This window comes from Crocodylus siamensis, chromosome 3, assembly GCF_052110815.1.
Source record: "Crocodylus siamensis isolate JL-2025a chromosome 3, ASM5211081v1, whole genome shotgun sequence".
Classification (NCBI taxonomy): Eukaryota; Metazoa; Chordata; order Crocodylia; family Crocodylidae; genus Crocodylus; species Crocodylus siamensis.
The window spans coordinates 4,531,635-4,544,900 of record NC_143397.1 but is presented as its reverse complement, the minus strand read 5'-3'; the positions used below and the strand labels follow the sequence as shown (position 1 = coordinate 4,544,900).

Sequence of the window (13,266 nt, the reverse complement as noted above, 5' to 3'; positions counted from 1 at the left end):
TACAGCAAGACTGCAACCAAAGGAGTCGTTACCAGCTGACAGGTACTATGCATAATGCACATTTCCAGGATCATGTAGAATCATATTTACATAATAAGGCACCCACCGCAGTCTTTGCATTACTACCGTGTTTCCAAAGCTTGACAGACTTGCCGTTATCGCCAGTTCTTGTCCACAGGATCCATTTTAGTTTACAGCACCAGCTCTTATGAACTTCCACAAGATGTTAGTTTTCCTTGTTTTTTTTTTTTCTAAACTATCACCATAACAATATACTGCTCTCCCAATAAAACCTGACTTTTAGTCTGTCCCCGCTTCCCCAAAATGTAGTAATATTTTTCACTTAACTTGCAGCTTATCACTAGAGGACCACAAACTGAATCAAGCCTTACACCACCATTGTAAAGCTGATAAGGCTTATTGTAAACCACTTTAAAATGGGTAAATTGAAGTTGAGAGACTTTCCAGGAGATGCACTAGAAGCCAGTGATGTAGTTAGGAACAGATGGGACTGTATGTCTGATCCACTATGGCATGTGCATTTTGAAGGCCAGTGTCCCTGCTCTCAGCACCAAGCGCTGCCTAGCCAAACGCTGAATGCATGACAAACACAAGTCCCAGAAAAAATTAAGAGTCAAGTCAAGAAACTTATTTCTTAAGTACTGCTATTGTGCATAGGCATTTCTAGGCTCTTTGAACAGTGAGTAATATTACCTGTCATACACACTGAAATATGGAGTAATCAATCAAGGATGGAATTTCAGCCTTAAAGATGAATTTCTGCAGTTTTCTGAATGCCCAATAAGTCTCTTAACGTTACTTAAAATGTTTTGTTGATTTGAGATGCATAAAAACATTTGCATGCAATCAGGTCCTACAGTAGAAATGATTTCACTTGAGTTTCAGTGGAGGCTAGCAAATCAAAAATGTCCTATTGTTCCACTCTATGCTACGCTTTAGCTTTAAGTAGCAAGAGTTAATTACTGATGGCGTCATTCTTAAGACTACAATGATAATGTATGGTAACTGCGCCCCTGGCAACCCAGGACCACAATGTACCAATTCAGAGCAAAATTTGTATCCAAGAGAGAGACTGGAGCCTACTGCTTAAATAAACTGAACTTATTTAGAAACAGCATCATATAACAATGGCACATGATTACTAAACTCTAAGACAGGAATACTGCAAAAATAAAGAAACCAGTGGATATGGGATGAGACATTACAGTCTTAGTATGGGAGAAGGCTGATGAATATTACACAAGCTGTGTTTAAGGCATAACAGGCTCATTTCACTGAAAAAGAAAAATATACGGAAACAAAAGTGGCCAACGCAGCCTGATGAGGAGCTGTTCAGAAACCAAGTGAAAATATCACCAGGTCTAGAAATAGAGATAAGACGACAGGGGAAGCTTTTTTTTTTTTTTTTAACCAAGAGTGAAGAATACACGGAAACAAAATATATTGGGAGAAAAGCAACACAAGTCTATTGAAGGAAGAGAAACACTCAAGAGTAAGTAGGCCCATTAATAAGAGGAGGGAGATTAAATCAATGATGATTCAAAAATGGCTTGGCTCCTGAACATTTTCAAATCCACTCTTACAGGAAAAAGAAAGGAAGAGGGGCACTGGCAAGTAGAAAGCACGTGAAGACCTTGCACAATACTTGCTGATAAAAGGAGTTCTGAGTGGAAACACACAAATCATTGGGCCTGGAAGATATACGTTGCGGGGACTAAAGGGAATCAACTAATGAATTTATGAAGCTCCTGGTAATTATTTATGAAAAGTCATGAAGAATTGGGCGGTACTAGAAGACAGGACATTAATTAAATTTGCAGGTGGTGTAAAATGCCGGCGTGATGAGGAAAAAATGGAAAGAATCCAGAGACTAAAGAATATGGGAAGGGAAAAAAAAAAACACATACATGTCCACTTTCGTTCTTCCAGACTAGTAGAGGGGAGAAGAGTTCAAAAACAGGCTGCAAGTGGGAAGAGTCGACTTGAAATTAAGGAAAGACAGAAAGCAAGTGATACAGAAGCTTGCAAAACAATGTGTAGTTCACAAGATCTGGGGCCACGCAAGCCAAATTTTCTCTGCCTCGCAAATGGTCATGCTAAGATTGCACACGTCCCAGTTTCAGCGAGCTAGTTATCAGAAAGATGTTAACTAATTGTCAAAGGGTTGAAAGGACTTTTCTATGGAGATTAATGCAAATAAATGTATTCAGCTTCACCAAAATACAAATATCCAGAGGAAAGCAGGGAGAACGTGGTCATCTGGGTTTGGACAGTAGAAATCTGAAGAAGAAAGAAAATGGTCACAGTGGTCCAAAAAGGAATATGATTAAAGCAACTGATGGGAACTGTAGATGTCACTGAGGAAGAAAAGAATGGGATCATAGGAATAACTCCTAACATTCACCATTTATATGCAGCAGACAAGACTCTTTGGGTGAATCTGGTATCTTTTATTAGACCAACTTAAATAGTTGGGGGAAAAAACTGCTAGCAAACTTTGAGGTTTAAAAACCCTTCGTCATGCTGAGAAAGCCTCTGCAGTTGGTTTTTAAACCCAAAAGCTTGCTAAGACTTTTTTTTCCCCAACTATTTGAGCTGGTCTAATAAAAGATATCAGATTCACCCAAAGAACCTTCTCTGCCTGCATCCTTAGACCAACATGGCTTCAACCAACACCCCTCACTATTTATATGGCATTTCACATCTTCTAATTAACCCTATTATATTGTGAGAAAATCTTCCCTGGAGGGATGTAGAAGGTTCAAGGCCTGATGCCTAAAAAGCGGAGGGGGGTGGGGGGAAGAAACCAAACACAGGCTGGAATAATCGAAGCCAGTCAGAAATATGAACTAGATCATAAGGGAGTAGGGCTGGAAGGGAACTCATGACGTCGAGTCCAGCCCCCTGTTGAAGGCAGGACCATCTTTGACTACACCATCCCAGCCAAGTGCCTGCCCAAACTGATTCTGAAAATTTCCAAGGAAGAAGACTCCACAAACTCTCTAGGCAGCCTCTTCTGCTCCCTGCCCTCCTCCAGAGCCAGGAAGTTCCTCCTAATCTCCAGTCTAAATTTCCTCTGCTGCAGCTTGAGGCCATCGCTCCTAGTCCTGTCCCCAGTGGCCACGAAGGAAAGCCCAGGTACCTTTTCTGTACCTGCCCTTGAAGTACTCAAAAGCTCTCATTAAATCCCCCACTCAGTCTTCTCTTCTCTTGACTAAATGACCCTAGGTCTTTCAGCCTTTCCTTGTGAGATATGTTCCCAGGCCCCTTTTTTGTTGCTCTGCACTGGACTCTTTCCAAATCTGGTCAAATCCTTCTTGAAGTGTGGGCCCCAAAACTGGACACAGTGCTTCAGGTGAGACCTCACCAGTGTTGAACAGAATGGAAGAATCTCTTCCCTTGATTTGCAAGTGATATGCCTGCTAATACAACCTAACACATGTTGGATTTTTTTTTGAGCAAGAGCACACTGTTGGCTTATATTGAGCTTATGATCTACTGTAAACCCCAGGCCCTTCTCTGCAGTACTGCATCCACTAGTTTGCATTTGTTCTGTCCCGAGGGCAGGATGTTGCACTTGTCCTTGCTGAATCTCATCGGATTGACTGTGGAATGCTTTCCCAATCTATCTAGGTCATTCTGAATCCCGGCTCTGCCCTTCAGAGCATCTGCAACTCCATTCAGCTTGTTGCCATTGAGCCATTGATGACTCCCTGATGATTCAAGCGTGCACGGTACAGAACTTGCATCCAGTCTGTGCTTATCTAACCAAGAATGACGTTTCCTTCTCTAGTTTTCAGCTTTCTGATGCAATGGCGGGGCCGTGCAAGCCACACAACAGGGCTGTCCAATTTGTCTGGGTTGACAGGCCATATTCCAATTCCAAGGCTTCTCGCAGGCCAGACGACCCAACTCCGGTGTTGGAGCAAACGGCAGTGCCGTTAACCCTCGTGTAGTGACCGTGCTGCCACCATTTTCCCTAACACATTCCCAACGAGGCTCTCAACCTGGATATTCTGGGTACGGCGAGCCGTGGCACTGTAATACCATCCCAGTACTTGCCCTTGCCCTGCTGACATAGGCTTTAGCAGCCATGAGGGTTAACGAAAATGCACGTGCCCTGCTGCAGAATTTCCAGCCCCACCAGCCACAATTTAACCACTTGAACAGCCCTGCCACACAATCCTGCACAAAAGCGAGAGACATACCAATTCCTACTTCTTTTCTCTCAAGGAAGAGAGAGATCTGTAGGAAAGAGGCTAAAAGGCAGACTTAGAAGATGGTTAAGAAATGAAGTAGTCAAGATTATTAAAGAAAATAATGGACAAAACCCCATCTTTGCTTCCAGGACTACAAGTAAGAGTATTCTGAAGAGAGGGACTTTTGCAGTCCTGGGTCTTTTAACAAGAAAACGTGTTAGATTTTGGTACATATTGACATAGCCAGCAGCGTAGGGACATAGCCAGGTGCCCGGGGAACAGGGGCAGCAGTGATTTCTCATTGCAATTGCATGACTGCCAGCAACAGCTGGTTTTTTTCATGCCCCTTTCCCCTCCAAGTCGGCACTCCAACCCTAGTTACACGACTGCACATATCTGCTGTTAACACTGATAAAACCAGCTTGCTGCTGCAAAGAGACAAGACCTGAGGGCTACATCACTTGCTTGAAACCAAGGCATATGCTTGCTGTTAAATCTAAAAATTAGGCTGGAAGAAACACACACCTGTAAAAGCAGTGAGAGAAAAATAAGCAGCAAACAAAAATCACTGCAGACAAGAGAAAAAATGACAAAGAAATAAATAATGATTGGATAAGCAGACCCAAACCCCAGGCTCATATGCACTCAGATAGCATAAGCACTACTTTTCCCCTTGCAGAGGATTCAGGACCCAGTGATGAGGCCAAGTTGACACTGCCATCCTCTCCCTTTCCAGATACATGGCAGGGAGAAGGGAAGTTGGGTAATTCTACCTGAAGCCTCCAAGCTCATCGCACTTTATTAACTAAACAAAACCGGGAGCAGTAAGGCTTTGTCGTTGTAATTTGGCTGAACAAACTCAGCATTCAGCACTGAAATGTTCTGCCACCTTGACTTTTTGCCTTTGACAAGAAAAGGTAACGGGCCAAATGAAGCATTGCTTTGGTTTACTGGTTAATCTTTTCAGCCTCATTAAAAAAAAAGGTTTAAAGTTAGCAAGTTATCATCTAAGACTAGCTTCACAATCTAATGGAGAGCGCAAATATGGTGGTGGAGAAGTACCACCAGGATGAATAGCAGGGTGTACAGATATACAGCCCAACAGGGGCATGAAGGGTCCATACCCGGGTATGACTATTACCTAGACATTATACTATATTGCAGCCCCATCCCCATTGCTGGTAGTGGCGTACCACATGTTAACAGAATATCCCTACCTCAAGGAGCGTGCAGTACAAAAAGACAAAAGGCAGGAGAATAAAACCATTTGTAATTCATGTTTAAAAATCTGTGTCTGAAGAGACTTGCTCTTGGCTCCACGTGGCCCTGTGTATCCTATCCCGACAGGGATATTTTTGGTAAATTATAGCAAGTCTAAAGAAATAGGTAGGACAATCGAATCTCAGGCCTAGAGGACCAGTCTGACAGTGCTTCTTCTCTGCTCCTGCACAGTACAGTTTAGCTGAGATGCATGCATGCACTGAGGTAGAGGGTCAGGAGAGTCTCTTCCATCATGCACTAACCACTTGCTTGAGACAGATCAAGCAGGTCTGGAACTGTATGGCTTGACCGATGCTTGAACATGCCTCAAAACTAGGTGCCTTGTGCTGGACTGTCAATTCAAAGAAACAGGGTCAAGCACCCTACAGTCAATGGGGAGAGCTAGACAGACAGTACAGAGGGGATGGGCACTGAGTGGGAAGTCACGTGGCAAAAGTCAATGAAAAAAGGGAAAGCACAGGACCGTGTGAGCTCCTGCCCCTCGTCGGAGCTTAGACATTGAAGATCAGTCCCGTGAGGGGGCTTGGGCGCTTTCAGTGATGATCTGCCTTATCCTGGCTCAAAACAGAGCCAAGCAGCGAGTTAGGCCCATGGCTCGTCACAGTGAGACGCTCCCCTGTGATCACGACAGCCTATGCTACAGCAGCCTAGAGATACCTGCAGTCTGAAACATAGGTGGGGAATGAATATAGGCACCATATATTAATTCATCCAGAGCAGGGGGATTCAGGATCACTTTGTGTGATTATATTCTAGCTGATGCCTGGTTATCAGTCTGGATCTGGTCTTAAAACCTGAAGCAGGAGCTCACTGTACAACTTTGAAACAGTGCGACTGTGGTGGCAAGCTCTAGTGACGGCAAAGCTAGGGAAAGAGAAGGGCCAGAATACAACCGGAATAGGATTCAGAAGCCAGAGGATTGTGAGCTGGTCCTACTCAAAAAAAAATTTTAAAAATGCCTTGTGTGTCCTTGTTAAAGGAGCCTAAACATATAACAGAGGGAAGCCAATTAAAAAGGTACTAAATGCAGAAGACTTCAACTTCAGTGATTAGTGCTAGGTAATTTGCCTTGTGATAAACAAGCCATCCAAATCAGTAATAGTCCTGAGGTGATTCCACAGCTTGAAAGCACTTCTCCCAACTTTGTCTGGTGACACAGCAAATGCAAACGTATTAAGTCAAACTTTGCCATGCAACTCCATGTCAGCTGGTGAGATTTCAGAGAGGAGTCTGTTTGAAGGAGGGTAGGGGTCCCGGTTCTCACTGCCAGTCACTTCGATTGCCAGGCTGGAAGGGGCAGCTGGTATTTTTGTTCCAACTGCTAGAGGATGAGAAGAATTAGGGGAAAGACCAAGCCGTTTTTTTTCTTTTTTTTGAGAGAGAGCGAGCGAGCAAGCTGTGGATAGAAGTTAATTCCTGGGAATTCCCTTATCCAAGAAAAATCCTCCAACACATGTGAAAAATCTCAATTTCACCACTGCAGCTCTTCTAGGGGGAGAGGGTGAGCAGAAAAGAAAGAAATCACGATGGCTAAAAAAAAAAAATATATATATAAAAGAAAACCATCAGTGAAAATTGCCCCTGAAACTTTGCAGGATTGTAACGGCTTTCTCTTGCTTAAATTGATTGGTGTAGCAACGTTATAAAATGACTATTAGGATTCATTGTGCACAACAGAAAGTGCTGAAATGTCAGCAGACTATACAGCAAAAGTAATGGGTCCTGAACCCCTGTTAGTCAAAAATGATTTTGTTTCAAATTAGAAATTGATTTTTTTGGACACAAGCCCTTTACAGGCTTCCAACTTTTGTAGCTGTGCCTTGGAAGAGATTAACCTCAGCCACTGTTTGGGTCCAGTCTGATGACACACTTTTGAAAGTTTCTTCACAGGGACTGCTTTTTAATGTTGGTTCGGTCTTAACCAATAACACAAGTTATTTGTTCCTTTGAGAACTGCACCGCATTTTTTCTCATTTTGCCTTTTTCTTTATTTTTTTTGTGCTGACACAAACCGCAAACTGGTTGACAAGTTAAAAAAAAAAGCCGGCTCATAATTGAACCAAAGATTATGTTAGGTTCTGCAGTGAAACTTCCAAGCTGTTTCTATTTTCCACCCCCTCCCTCTTCCCCAGAAAGACTGTTTTTCTCAACTCCTTAAATGAAGGTGCAAAGCTAAGAGCAGGATGGAGTCTAGATGTAAAGACATCCTTGTGTGGCAAAATATCAGGTTGCAATGGTGGCAGTCATTACTCAGGGAAGGAGTGAATGGGAAGGAGATTGCATCTCAAAAGCAAACCCCATTAAGCTGCTTCTTTGCTATCTTGCTACAAAAGCAAAAAAGATAGTTGAAGTAGCTTTTGAGGAATAGAGAACTATTTTTTTTCCCAGTTAGAAATATTAACACAAGCATTTACTAGTTACTAGGCTTTGGAAGCTCTGATACTTTACCCGTGACAATCACTGGGTCACTACACACAACTTGCAACTTTCCCTCCCCGGTCTTGTCATTTAACTGACCCACAGATGAATAAATGCCTAAGACGACCAAATGCCTTTAACAAAAATTACACGTTCCACATCATCTTACCTTTCCCTGACCTGCTGGTTTCCTCCTTTGTCTGCATCCAGAGGGGTCCTTCTTCCATGGCTGCACTGAAACCAACCGTTTTCTTCCCTGAGCTGCTCCCTGCACTGCTCCTGGAGGCTTTGTTGCAGGTCGGTGTCCTGGGAGGGTAATCTTCACCCTTAGATGTTGGCATGCTGGAAGGGGTGAAAGGCCAGGCTGTGTCACACTGCACACGGACTGTTTCAACACTAGTGGTGTAGTGGTAAGGTCCTAGTTATCCTCTCGCTAAATTTTTCTAACGTTTTAATGCACCTAGCACGATGAGTAGGGATCAAAATGTTTGCAACTTACTTTAGATGGGAGACTCCAGGGACCTCTCCGGCTGTTAACACCAAAGAGTACTTTAATAGATGCTCTTCAGTTCCATTTTCACTGCAGCCTACGCCTGCCCTTGCAGATTCATAGCGAAGAGTGCTTTAAAAGGTGTACAAATAAATACACCAGACCCAGATGGTTCTAAAACACTTGTTTCATCTCCCTGTAATATTAGATGACCTGTTTGCGGGCCCTTCGAGGCTCTTACCTCACTATCGGTGAGAGGAGTTCTCAAACAGAGGCCTGCTTCAAGGAGTTGTAGAAGGACTCTGTGACCACAATCAGTCCGCAGAACAAAAGGAGGTTTTACTTAACTATAATTGCAGTTATTAAGAACAATGTGGGCAAAACATCTCTTCTTTCTGGTGCGTGTGTCATACGTGGGACTGATGTGGACAAGTGCTGGGGGATGCACTTGGGAGTCGCAATCAAGGTCTACCTGAGTCTGGAACAAGGAGCCATCAGCCCGCACAAGGATGAGACCATGCCTGAAAAGAGGTAATGCTGGGTCCCAACAACCTTGCCTTATATCCGCTCTGCTACCCAAGGCCAGGTTGCATTTCCCTGCTCCCAGCTTCCACTCCCACCAGCCGACCCACATAGGAGTGAAACCCATGCACACGGTCAGACTCTGGTATTTGGTGTTTGCCATAAAGCCCCAGCTCCTGGCATCTAGTGGTTACAAAGCAACCTCCATTTTCATTTAAAAGTTTCCCAATGATAGAGAAAAGACTCAAGGGAATTTCAACAGCTCGGTAACCACAATACAAAGAAAAAGAACCCCCACATAATTATTTGTGATTCTTTAATGACTTCAAAGCCAAATGTGTGATCTGGGGGAAGGGGTGGGGGTTAGCTCATGAGTTTTTTTAATCACTTGGGCCTGGAAAATGCTGTGTAGCCTGGTTCCTGCTTCAGCCACTGCTCCTGGTATCTTTGTTCCTCTATAAACTCAGGGCTTATTTTCATCACAAAAGAAAAGGAGGGAAAATGGCCCTTGGTGGTAAAACATGGCTGGGAAGAGACTACCACTCAGCTGCAGGGTGGATAAAAATCAACAAAGGATTTTTATTTAAGTCAGACTTTTTTTATTTAATCGTACTTTTTTTATTTAAGATGCTTTTCTAAAAAAATAAACCTATATAAAGATGACTTTAATTTAAGATATGTTAAAGCTCAAAGATATCATCATTGAATAGGGATTATAACTTCTAATTATATAATATTTGAGACAATATATTCATATAAACTTTTTAGAAAAGTGTTATAAATAGGTCACAACAAACCATTAGGGGCCCAATCTTTTGGGATTCCCAGAGGCTCCTCTATAGTGAAGATTAAAGAAAACCACTCCACCCAATGGGACTCGGTGCTCTGTGTAGAAGATCCTATTAAGCATCTCTGCAATGCTTAGTTTTGGTTCTCAAACTGTGGATTTCTCTCTCCAGAGATCACATCCTTGTTAACAGCAGCACATGGGGATGAGAGATAACAGACCTGATTACCCACCCATCAGCCCTCTCGTCTCTCTGCAAGTTTGTGTACACAGAGTCAAGCCCTTACCTCTCTCTAAAAGTGCAATGTTTCAAAAAGTTAAATGAATAGAGGATTGTTGGGGATGGAGTAGATCTGGGCAAGGGGGAGGAGTCTGGAGATAAACACAAGTGAGGGGAGCATTAGTAGGAAAAGAGAAACATTTTGAGCAGAATATTCCAGAAGCCTTGAGGGGTATATTTCTGGGCATAGCCTCTCTGTTGATGTGGGATCTAGTAGGGGAATGGTACGGTAGAAAGGAAAACTTATCATGGCAGCAGGCTTGCCAGGCCAAAAAAGGGAGCAGAAATAAAAAAATGAGAAGAAATCTAGAAGAAAATGAAGAAAGCCCCAAGCTGAGAAGATATGGCTGCAGCTCTCATTTGATGTCCTCCTAATACAGCATGGCAAAAACATCCCCCAAACAGCCACGATTAATCAAGTGAATTAGAGCTAGTTCACCTCCCAGTGACTTCACAAGTATCTACTTCAGTTAGCTTTGGTAAATAAAATAACCAAATCATAATTCAGTTTTCTGATGTAGCTACAAAATTCACCTGAAAACAATATAAAAAATAAATCACTGCTTTAAAATGTACAGTGTGTACCGTCTGAAAATGAAACCTACATCTATCTCCGAGTTGTGAATAATATGTATTAAGGTTATATGAAACAACCAGAATGCACTTTTTGTAGAAAACAATGATTAAATCGAGGCTTCTTGGCCACTGGTTTAAATCGTGATTTAAAACAATTTGATTTAAATTGAATCCACCCTGCTCAGCTGATATTCAAAATGCAGTCAAGCAGAGTTGTGAAGAAAGAAGGCTACAGCGCCAGGGCTTGCAAACAGGAAGCTGAAGAGGCTGATCTTTGGACTGAGGGAAAAGAGGAGTCCAAAAGGAAAGACATGAGCCAAAGTGCATGTCACATTATAAGGAGCAGAGCTGGGGCCAGGAAGATTAAGTGCAAAAGCCTTGATGCCAGAGGTGCAAGGCTCTGGGTACTGAAACAGCTGAAGTCTGAGGAGCTGGGGATGATGGATGAGTAGTCGCAGCTAACAAGCAATGGGTGGCAGCAGCTACACAAGGAGATCATTCACTGGAGAAGCAATGGCCTAGAACAGGGGTAGGTAATTATTTTGGGTTCCCACCCCTGTGCTAGGATCTCCAGGAACCACAACAGCAGGGGAGAGCAGAGATACTCAGGGGAAGCGGGAGCTAGAGAAAAAGCCCAGGCATTGTTTCAGGTGGAGAAGAAAAGGCAAAGGGGTGAATGTTAACTGTAGTTGCCCTAGGCACATGCAACCAGACAGGGAGGTGGCTCAGGATACTAGTCTCTCCACTATAATGGAAGCATCTGTCTGCAAGGACTCTCAGGAGTTTATCCAGTCTGACGGTATCAAAGTTCGGATATCTTATAGGCCAGATGAGGCTGGTTGGACCGGACTGGGACCAAACTCATGTGCAGTGCCTGTGGTGCCAGGTCCAGCCCGCACACTGGACGTAGTGCTGCAGGCAGCACAGTAGGCTGGTTCAGGGTGCCACATACAGCCTACAGGCTGGCCCCTCATGCAGCACTGAGTCTAGCCAGCACTCTGCAGGCAGTACACACGCAAAGACCAGTGTGTGCAGCATGTGGCAAGTGTGGTCGGACTGAACACTTGCACTGCATGCAGCATAGGGGGCTGGTGCAGGGCACGCACTGTTTGCAGCGCCCTGCCAAATCATCCCTTGGCTCTGGTTCCAACCAGCCCCAGAGCCAGTTTGCAGAGCTGGCTTGGTGTGGGCACTGCCTGTAGCATGCACCCCAGACTGACCCCCTGTGCTGGATATACGGTGCACAATGGACCCCCTGTAGGATGTAGACTGACCCCCTGTGCTGGATGTAGGGTGTGTCCAGCCTATGCACAATATGCATCATATAAGTCCAGGACCAGCAAGTGGGGTCGGGCCAGCAACTCATGGTCCAGATCCAGCCTGCAGGCTGTTTGATGCCCCGATAGTCTCAAATCCCTGACTCTAGGCACCTCTGTATATACAATCCCAGCCAAATGCCACACTGTCTAACACACGCATCTCTAGTGAACCACCCATTCACACAGCTACCTCCTCCTGTAGTTGGTACGCACTATACGATTTGGAAGATGATGTGTACAAAGGAATGCAATTAATCTCATCTCCTCATACATCTGCAACGGGTGATAAGGTTTCCCTGCTTAATATGTCAGTAGACTAGGCATAGACAAGGATCAGATTTGTGAGCAAGTGTCATTCTTAGACACCCCAAAATGTAGGCCTACACTTAGAGAAAGTTTCCAATGAGAACTATTCCATGAAATAGTTCTCTTCCACAGTGCTCCTGAATATACTGTGCATCAGAGGAGAAAAGGAGATACCTGATGATGTTTCTATTAGAAAATGATAGCTCAATTAAAAGTTTCAAAATCAATGTGCTGTTTAAGTCATTGTTTAATAGGGCCCGCTGTGCCTCTTGGACAATTAGCACCATTCCTGCATTATTAATGCAGAACATCATGTAATGGCTCGTGACCTATAATAACTGGCTAAAGTGTTGGCCAAAACTTCTCTCAATAACCCCTGCTTACTTGAGGGTTTCAATCCACATGACCGCTAATAATCTTGCGCAGTGCTATTAAAATTTATGGCAGACTAAATTAGTATCTTATTCGAATTATATAGAATTAATCTACTAATTCCTGCAATATACTATATCACAAGAGGTGAATTTGAACTCTATGAACAGATGAAAGGGTCTGAAAGACTTGCTACTTGAAAAGGTCATTATGAGCCTATAGGACTAGAGATTTTTTTCTTTCGTGTTTCTGGATCATTACCAGTGTTTAAAGCCAGGTAAAGGGACTGTCATTATTTGGATGCTTTCTGGATTCTCTAAATACATTTAATTACAACCTACGGGTCTTTGCCAATGACAGTAACCTTTGTTTCACAGATGAGGAGGAAGAGGTTATTCAACTGATATTATATTCTGATATTTTTCACATGGTGAGGTTATAACTATACTGAGCTACAGTTTGGGTAATAGAGTGGGCCAGAGGAAATAAGAGAATTAAAAATGATTAGGATGTTGGAGGGGCAAATTTATAAGGAAATAACCTATCTAGTTTAAATTAGGTCTCAGCTAAAAAATGAATTATGGCCTGGTTTTGATTTGAAGGGTACAAGCACCAAGAAAGGAGAGGAATGCTGCAGGGTGGCTTGTGAGAATATTAAAAAGAGGAAACGTCTTGAAATTAAACAAGAGGGAACA

The 13,266-nt window shown here is 43.3% G+C and overlaps 1 protein-coding gene across 3 annotated transcripts in view; it reads right to left on the bottom strand.

Moving 5' to 3' along the window:
• The window catches only part of KIAA1328 (KIAA1328 ortholog), a 212,626-nt gene that overhangs the window by 30,469 nt on the left and 168,891 nt on the right, over window positions 1–13,266 (bottom strand). For 2 of the 3 annotated variants that reach the window (XM_090037615.1, XM_090037618.1), the window contains exon 9: window positions 8,089–8,261. The exons of the other annotated variant lie outside the window; for it this stretch is intronic. In XM_090037615.1, coding sequence (XP_089893741.1) covers window positions 8,089–8,261 — 173 coding nt within the window. The remainder of the gene's footprint in view (window positions 1–8,088; window positions 8,262–13,266) is intronic. 3 annotated transcript variants of the gene reach the window in all.